This window comes from Lithobates pipiens, unplaced genomic scaffold, assembly GCF_037356315.1.
Source record: "Lithobates pipiens isolate NorthernLeopardFrog02 unplaced genomic scaffold, aLitPip1_a1.2 Scaffold_1, whole genome shotgun sequence".
In the NCBI taxonomy this organism is placed as follows: domain Eukaryota; kingdom Metazoa; phylum Chordata; class Amphibia; order Anura; family Ranidae; genus Lithobates; species Lithobates pipiens.
In genome coordinates, this window is record NW_027507685.1 from 75,019,598 (window position 1) to 75,029,414 (window position 9,817).

General features: G+C 42.4%; 1 protein-coding gene across 3 annotated transcripts in view; it reads left to right on the forward strand.

The window, feature by feature from the left end:
• Window positions 1–8,342, forward strand: part of LOC143934347 (cdc42 effector protein 2-like) — a 63,391-nt gene extending 55,049 nt beyond the window's left edge. For all 3 annotated transcript variants that reach the window (XM_077458027.1, XM_077458111.1, XM_077457940.1), the window contains one exon: window positions 6,405–8,342. In XM_077458027.1, the coding sequence (XP_077314153.1) occupies window positions 6,546–7,244 (699 nt within the window). In that variant the 5' untranslated portion in view covers window positions 6,405–6,545 and the 3' untranslated portion in view covers window positions 7,245–8,342. The remainder of the gene's footprint in view (window positions 1–6,404) is intronic.
• The last annotated feature ends 1,475 nt before the right edge of the window (window positions 8,343–9,817 follow it).

Consider the following 9,817-nt stretch of genomic DNA (forward strand, 5'->3'; position numbering starts at 1 on the left):
ATGCACTGTCCTGTCACCGTTTGAGGAGGCCACAAGGATGGTGAGCAGTGACAGTGCATGCATCAGTGACACTGTACCTCTTGTCCACCTCTTGGAGCATACGCTGCGTGGAATAATGGACAGGGCACTTGAGGCAGAACAGAGGCAGGAAGAGGAGGACTTCCTTGCCTCTCAAGGCCCCCTTTATCCAGACAGTGTTCCTGCTGTGCCACCCATCACACAGGAAGAGGGTGAGGAGGAGGAAGAGGAGGAGGAGGATGATTGTGTCAGCATGGAGGTGGAGGCTGGCACTCAGCATCAGCATCAGCAGCAGCAGCAGTCTTATAGGGATGATTTACAGTCCCAAGAAACACGTGGACTTGTACGTGGCTGGGAGGAGGTAGCTGCGGATCATGTTGTCCTTAGTGACCCAGAGGACTCCGGACCAAATGCCTCAGCTAACCTACGCTGCATGGCCTCCCTGATCCTGCAAAGCCTGCGGAAGGATCCTCGTATTCTTCGGATCAAGGAGAGGGACCATTACTGGCTGGCCACTCTCCTTGATCCACGGTACAAGGGTAAGGTTGCCGACCTTATCTTGCCATCGCAGAGGGAGCAGAGGATGAGACATCTCCGGGAGGCCTTGCAGAAAGCTCTGTGCAACGCGTTCCCAGAGACTGGGAGGTCACAAACTCCTGGTCCTGGACAACGTGTTGCTGAGGCATCAGTCAGAAGGAGCGGTGGAGAAGGTGGCCGTCTGACTGATGCTTTCAGACAATTTTTTAGTCCGCAGCCCCAAGGTATGATTGGTTCCAGCACCCATCGCCAGCGTCTAATTTACATGGTGCAGGAATACCTAGGGGCAAGGTCAGACTTGGACACCTTTCCCACTGAAAATCCTCTGGCTTACTGGGTCTTGAGGATGGATCACTGGCCAGAGCTTGCACAGTATGCAATTGAGCTACTGGCCTGTCCTGCATCCAGCGTTCTTTCGGAACGCACCTTCAGTGCTGCTGGTGGCTTTGTTACCGATCACAGGGTGCGTCTGTCCACCGACTCAGTTGATCGACTGACCTTCATCAAGATGAATCAGTCTTGGATCACCCACAGCTACCAAGCACCTGAAGCTGATGTAATCGAATAATTTTTTTTGAAATACCACATCCCTTCAAGACTGCCTATGCTGATGCTGAGTGACTGTCCTGTTATGTTGATTGTCTATCCTCTTCCTCCTCCGCTGATATGTTGGAAGAACATTTTTGGTTCTGGGTGATGCCAGCAGCCCAATTTTTCTGCCCCTGTTTAACAGGGGCGTTTAATTACAATTTTTGATGCAATGCTTTGCAGCAGGGCTAATTCCTGCAATAAAACTAGAGTATATGGCAGAGGTTGCAGTGTGATGGCACCAGCACCAGTGCCTAAGGCCCAATTTTTCTGCCCCTGTTTAACAGGGGCGTTTAAGTACAATTTTTGATGCAATGCTTTGCAGCAGGGCTAATTCCTGCAATAAAACTAGAGTATATGGCAGAGGTTGCAGTGTGATGGCACCAGTGCCTAAGGCCCAATTTTTCTGCCCCTGTTTAACAGGGACATGTAATTACAATTCTTGGTATAATATTTCACAGGAGGGCCCCTTCCTGTGCCCACCCAGAGTAACGGTGAGGACTTATAGTGTTGTGGCACCAGCACCACAACCACCAAAGGTCAATTTTTCTACCACTGTTCAACAATGGCATGTAATTACAATTCTTGATATAATCGTTCACAGCAGGGCGCTCCAGCGCCCACCAAGAGTCACTTTGAGGGCTTACAATGTTGTGGCAAAACCAACACCTTGTTCCGCCATTTCTGCAGAGCATATAGGGCAGGCCCCTACTTTCAAACATCCAACTTACAAACATCAGACAGCAGCAAGTGAGATGAAAAAAGATGGACGACAAAACAAGTTATACAGGGGTGATAACCCTTCCCATGTTTTCCAAAAAGCTTAAAAATAGTTTTTTTGACTGGAGCTACACTTTAAAAATGTACCAGTTGAAAATGACAAACAGATTCAACTTAACACAACAAACCTACACAGTCCCTGTCTTGTTTGCACCGCCTGTATACTGCTGTTCTGAGTATATAGGGCCTGGGGGCCACACGCATTTCCTTTTTTTAATATGGGTACGGGGTTCCCCTTAATATGCGTACAAGACCCAAATAGGCTGGTAATGGGCAGGGAGGGCTACCCATGCCATTTTTCTGAATGATTTTCAACCATATTGCAGGAACCAGATATAACATTAAAACCGCAAGCAGTTTTAAATGGTGTTATTTCCGTTTAATGTCATTTTGTGCAGGGACTGTTCTAAACACGGGAAACACGTGGCACTTCACAGGCATACTACAGACACCCCCCAGGCACCATATTTAAAGGAATATTTCACTTTTTTTTTCACTTTAATCGTCATTAAAATCAGTGCTCCCGCCAAAACGGCCATCTTTAAAACTTTTTTTTAGCATTGACCCATGTCCCCTGAGGCAGGAGTCAGGTCCCCAAACCCTTTTTAGTACAATATCTTGCATATTAGCCGTTAAAATTAGCACTTTCCATTTCGAACGTTCGAGTCCCATAGACTTCAATGGGGTTCTAACGTTCGTTACGAACGCGGGGTCCGTTCGAGAGTTCTGGTGCGAACCGAACCGGGGGGTGTTCGGCTTATCCCTACTCAGGAACAAGTCTCTGCCACAGACGTTGTTGTAGAATGTACAAGATAATGTCTCTGCCCTTGTTGTAGAACATGTAGGGAAACTTAAGCTTAAAAACACTTGTAGGATACCTGGATCTTTCAGCCAGCTTGGCGATATCCACAAGACCGGATTCTCTTGGGTACTTCAGCCCTTCCAGGCTCTTACTAAGAAACCAACCCGTATGTGGTCTTCTTCTGAAGAGTCCTCCCCTGGATTGCTTGAAGTCACTGGGTCTCTCCCAAATCGGTGACGGCACCCAACTACCTCAGAATCCTTCTTCAGTTTCCTTGCCTCAGGCTAGCTAGCCCTGAGACATCAAAATCGGGTGGAGCCGCACCCCAGGCCATAGCCTTCCTGGGGGCTGGTCAGGAGGACCAGGACAATGAAGTCAGTACATCATTCTGGACCGGAACCCCGAACCACATGACGTCCGCATCTTAAATACCCTCTCCCAGAAAGCACAGGGAGAATGCCACTCCCACTGGGCGGGCTCCAAGAGAGTAACTTAAACACCTAACCAGACCATAGTTCCATGCCTGCTAGAAGAGACAGTGCCCCCTGTGGCCAGGCTGAACATTTCACAGTCCAGTCAGACTGATGCTGAAGTCTAATTTAGATAATTGTACCCAAACCAAACTGCAGTTTAGGCAATTTTAACTTTGAAAAAAACGCATAGCGCATGCTCTTCAGGAGCTGCCGCTACACAAGCATGAAGCATAACACAGAAGTTCACACAAAAATACAAAGTAAAACGTGCTACAAGATATAAATTATTGGCTAAAATTGACCCTCACGCCGGGGAATGCAAACAATGCAGAGCTCTGTCCTGTCAGTGGGGATGTGTCGGTTTTTGTTTCCTTGCAAAGCACATCCCTTAGTTAAAAACAGCTCACAGTACACACATAAACACTGGTTAGGTACACATTTAACCCCTTGATCGCACAAGATGTTTAACCCATTCCCAGCCAATGTCATTAGTACAGCGACGGTGTATATTTTTAGCACTGATCACTGTATTAGTGTCACTGGTTTCCACAAAGTGTCAGTTAGTATCAGATTGCTTGCCATACTATCACTGTCCCTGACAGTGATAGTATATAAGTCGCTGTTCACCATCATTACTGGTATCAAAAAAAAAAATTCCAGTATATATACCATAGTTTGTAGATGCTACAACTTTGGCGCAAACCAATAAAAAAAAAAAAAGGTCAAGGTCAAGTGGTTAAGTAAAGATCCTTTATTTTCATAGTTGCAGCATATCACTCAGTTTATGGCTGAAAGCATATGTTGCATAATAGTGGATTGTGGAAGTTTTTTTTTTTATATTAGAACGAGGGGAAAACCCTTATTTACTGGTGCCTATCTGTACTGATACCCATACCAAAGTTCTGTATGTCTTTAATCAATGCAAATTAGTTCATAAGAATATCAACAACAGTACAAGAGAAAGTTCTGGCCAAGTGGAATGAAAGTGACTGTGACAGGCAATTATTCTGTGATAGGCTCTGGGAGGGCTTGTCCATCCTGTTTGTTTAAGGGGAAGGAAGCTTATCCCAAAAGCCAGCCCTGGTTTCCCCCGGAAATCTATTAATACTGATCCCATGTAATTAACGTGTACCATCGTTATATTTATCTTTGCCTGTCCTCCCTGATTAAATAAAGATTATTCCTACTGTATGATGTTTCTGAAGCTCAGTAAACTATGCCCCCCACCATGCCATTTCCTGTTAGTGTGATTTTTGATTTTTATGCCCTATAGAACAAGCTGATGGCCTCCTTTTTTTTAATACAGCAGAAAGTTATGTACAGTGTGTATTTACTACTAACAACCAATGAGTCACTTTTTTTATTGTTCTAACTGACATAAAATGAGAACAGGTGGCCTTGTGGTAGATCGGGGCAGTGGGGGTGTCTAGCGAAATTATGTTAAGCGTGCTTTAAGCTCTTTTTTAAGCCGTTGAACACCAGTCACATTAATTAGCTTACCTGTTTGAGAAAATCCTCCAAACAAATGACACAATGTTCATGGCAGCACTCCCTTAAAGGTACACTATATTGCCAAAAGTATTGGGACTCCTGCCTTTACATGTACATGAACATTATTGGAATCCCAGTCTTAGTCCGTAGGGATCAATACTGAGTTGGCCCACCCTTTGCAGCTATAACAGCTTCAACTCTTCTGCGAAGGCTGTCCACAAGGTTTAGGAGTGTGTCTATGGGAAGGCTTGACCATTCTTCCAGAAGTGCATTTATGAGGTCAGGCACTGATATTGGACAAGAAGGCCTGGCTCTCAGTCTCCACGCATATTCATCCCAAAGGTCTTCTATTGGGTTGAGGTTAGAACTCTGTGCAGGCCAGTCAAGTTCCTCCATCCCAAACTCACTCATTCATGTCTTTATGGACCTTGCTTTGTGCACTGGTCCAAATCATTTGGTGGATGGGGGATTGTGGTGTGGGGTTGTTTTTCAGGGGTTGTTTTTAGCCATCCAAACAAGAAGACTCGCTGCTCCAGGTGAGGTTTTAAAAGCCTGATGATCTGGACAGGTGCCTGCCTCGGCTCGCCTCCACATATAATCAAAAGAAGAAATGGGCGCACTGTGTACTCGATGAAAATTATTTTATTCATAACATCCCAAAGTGTCAACAGAAAGCTGGTAGATGCATTTCACACACTTCAAGTGTGCTGAATAAAAGAATTTTGATTGAGTACAGATTGCGGCCATTTCTTCTTTTGGTTGTTCTTAGCCCCTTAGTTCCAGTAATGGGAACTTTTAAGGCATCAGCAGACCAAGACATTTTGGTCAATTTCATGCTCCCAACTTTGTAGGAACAGTTTGGGGATGATCCCTTCCTGTTGCAACATGACTGCACACCAGTCATTGATTTACAAATCTCTATTGTTGCTGTTTGAGAGGTCACAGGCACATAGTGTTAGTGAATGTCAACAGTGCCTTGTATTAGAATGCCATTACACCTGAAAGACGGTCCAAAGTGTAAGAGAAAGTGAAGCACTATTTTTGCTTATTTCCTTTATTAATAAACAGTGGAAATCTTATGCAGATATATATATATATATATATATATATATATATATATATATATATATGAATTTGTGCTACATTTGAGGTCCCCAAAGTCTGTTCCACTTTCAGAGCCCATTCGCAACGTCACATTCTTGCAAGTTGCGTCACGGCAGTTAATTTAAGTATAACTAAAGGCAAAACGTTTTTTAGTTTTGGATAGAGTGCAGAGGGTTTAGAATGCCTGCCGGGTTCTTATTGTTGTCTATACCCCCGTTAAGGAGATACACTCTCTCAATTTGTCCTTTTTTTTTTTGTTACCACTGAGTGTGAAAGTAAAAGGAAGTTCCAAATTTTGGGCTGTCACTAGAAAAGGAATAGAGGGGAAATCTTCCAAAGGTGATGCTAGTTCAGGTGATACTATTGATAAGTAGGGATTTCCTCACTTTGGAGGGATTTACTCTCGCTTGATTTAATAATCAAGCGAGAGTAAATCCCTCCAAAGTGAGGAAATCAAGGTAATAAAAGGTACAGTTTTTCTGAAAAATGTTTTTGTATATTGTGGTAAGTCAAGAATGTATTCATGCAAACTCATACATGTGATAGGATTACAATTACATACATGCTGTATATTGACATTCCCAAATTAATATAGAATGTTTTTCTTTCAGGTTCAAATGAAGATTAGTGTTCAAGCAAGATATTTATCCAACTGAAGACAATGTCCGTCACATACATTTAATTGCCTTGGTGATACTTCCTGTGGAGGTACTTAGAAGAAGTTTATTTGTAAGCAACCTTGTCAGTGCAGAATGCCAGCTAAAACTCCAATTTATTTGAAGACCTCAACCCCCAAGCGGGGTAAAAAGCCAAAGTTACGTGATGTTTTATCAAGGGAGATGATAAGCCCACCTCTGGGAGACTTCAGGCATAGTGCTCACATAGGACTGGAAGGGCAAGAAGACATGTTTGGGGAATTGTCCTTTTTGCAAGGAAAGTATGATCTACTTCCAAACTTGGGCCGGAAGTTGACATTGCAGAGCACAGATACCAGTCTCGACCAACAGTTTCATTCTCATGACAGTGATGGAAGCTTCCGTCCCTTTCTCAAAAATGCAGTGTCTCTCCCAGTCTTCACTGGTACCCAAAGTAAGGAGAAGGCACCTCCAAAACCCCCCAGGCTCCACCTGGATGATGCTCCAAGCCAACGTTCTATGTCTATAAGCTATGGAGAGGGACGCTTTCATAGAGAAGAAGAAACATTCTCCTCTATCTCACAGGAGGAGAGCAGCAGGGTTTTGACAAGTTCAGCTTGCTCTTCTGAGGGTTCCATTACTGGAAGCATGTTCACCCAAGAACATGGGACAGATACATCTCAAGACAAGCCAGACTACACGGATTCTAAGATTGTGGACACTCCATCTGAGTCACTGTTTGGGCTGGAGCTGGACCTTGGCCCATCCATCTTGGATGATGTCTTGAGGATAATGGATGGTTATAAAGCTTCATGACATTGGCAACACATAAACATTTTGTAAATAGTTGTGAACAGACACTATTTATTAGTAAAGAAGTTCTGCAAAAAGAACCAGTGACAAAATAGTAGAGTTGGAACATCACCTGCCTACTAGACCTATGGATATTTGGTTTCCTATTATGACAACAGTATTTCATATTAGCACCAAGAATATTACAATATATTATAGAATGACATTTTGCTGGCATGGACACTTCCGAATAATACTATTTATTATACACATTTCTTTAACAGGTTGAAGATCTAAAGGCAAACTACAAAATATTACAGCCCAAAAAATGCTCATGGCTCATTTACACCATATGCATGTTTTGTGCTTTCAGTGCAGGAAATTTGTGCCCAAACCAATAATCTATCTTTGGTGTGGTTTACAAGAGATGTGCTGCATTGATATAAATGAGAGAAAAAAGCAAGCTCCAATTTACAGTTCAATTTATGAATATTAAATGTCCAATAACTGTTGCACATCTGATATAAATGTAAAAGCTTATCCAATCTAATTTCTTTTTATAATAATCTTGTGTAAAAAGACTACTACGGCTATATAAATTGCAATAATTCCATTGGATTTTCTTATGTTTTTTCTATAGACATTGAAGTCGCCACTGCCAATGCACTGCTAAAAGTGACTGGGGGGTGTAACTACTATAATTATATGATCAGTCCCAATAGAGCAATATGAACCATTGAATTGTTTTTAGATATGCAGTATTTTGTAAAATCTGATTACAGATAAAACTTTTAATGCAGGGCACTTCAGTGGACGACTGTTATTTGACCTCAAGCTTTGTGCATGCTTCTAGGAAACCCAGTAAGCCAGTTAAATAAGCGGGATGATAATTCCAGGAATCCCAAGTACGAACTGAACACTGTTGTCATGTTTACAAGTAAGGTATATTTACAGTTTGGGAAGCTGTAGAAAGGTATTGCTGGCTACAGACTGAAATGAAAATGTAAGGTAGTAAAATTAAGTTAAAAATGTCTTGCATAGTGATGTGATGGATATATTTTCAGATTGCCAGATTTGGTACTGCATATTTTTTTGCCAATAAAATTAAGTAGGTAAAAGTGGTATTGGCCAAATTTAACAATTTCAATAGTTTAATATTTAAAATAATATCCTGCTTTTCACAGAGACCTGAGGGTTCCATTGTCATACTAAAACAGCATAAGGATGATAAGGCAGATGAAGTTGAGTGCATGCAGTGTCCTTTGGCTACTTTCCAGAGCAGTCTACTACACTCTATTAGGCAACCACCAGCCAAGGTTATACTAGTCACACTGTGGCCCACCTCCTACTGCTGCACCCAATGCCCTCTTGGCCCTTAAGGCCATCTATTAGAAGCATGTGAAGCAGGAAGAGGGCCACTGATAGCTTAATAAAGCAAAGCAGTTTTCAGGGTCTGGAAGTTAACGTAGTGTGGGTGCATACATCAGGAGGTGTCGGTATTGTCATCCAGATGATTGCCCAAACCACAATTACACTTTAGGTTCTCAACCGGTTGATGATATTGGGTGGTTAGAAGAAAGTGAAGTCTACTGTTTCACTGAAAGGTGCAAAGTCATATAGATGGCCATCAGTAAAGGAGATACAGATTACATGTTTATTACTGAAAAATTTTAGCGTATATAGAATACTGTATTCTATATACGCTAAAATTCTCCAGTCCTAAAGGGTAACTCCACTCACCCCAAAATTACTAATAAAATGTACAAAATTACAATACTATATCCTCTTGCAAATGTCATATACACACAGGCATTGCTTTTTATTCAATTGTAGACACTAGTGTGAGAACATCAGATTCAGCAAATTTTAAAAAAAAATTACAAGCTTTAAACAACTTTTGGAACCCCTTTCAGCAATAACTGAAGCTTGTGTAAAAAAAAAAAAAAAAAAGTGTTATATTAAAGCTACAGCTAGCACACACAATAAGAGCTGTGTTCAACCTTCCAACAATTGAGCTGAAGGGTCCTAAAAAAAAACAATATTCTGATGAAGTCATTTGGAAAACAAATCAATTCTGGGGTTTTAATTGACTTTTTTTGTACCATCTAATTGTTGTATCTCTTGCTTCGGAATAAGATGTCCTATCGGAGATATTGGAACTACATTTAATTCACAAATAACAACTTGTCCCTGTGCTTGGTCCCATCCCTACCTGTAGACCAGTGGTTCTTAACCTCAGTCCTCCAGTATCCCTCGATTCCCCCATCAACACAGACAGTGTTGATGCAGGTATCCCTCCTGCCGGGCCATTGTCTTCTCCAGGCGGGGGGAAACTGTCCTCGCCGGGAGAAGACAGGGATTGTTCCTAGCAGCTATAGTAGCCACTAGTGATGATCACAAGTAAAACCTGGTATGCTGGTTCTACCAAAGTTGATCGATCAATCAACTTTGTAAATTCGGGCTGCCCATACACGGTTCGAATTTCAGCCGGTTCAGCAGGGACTTCCCAAGATTCAAACCTTGTATGGCCTGCCTAAGTCTTCCCTTAGAGCCCTTTCACATTGAGCCACAGGCCATGTTAGCGGTGAAGCGCTACT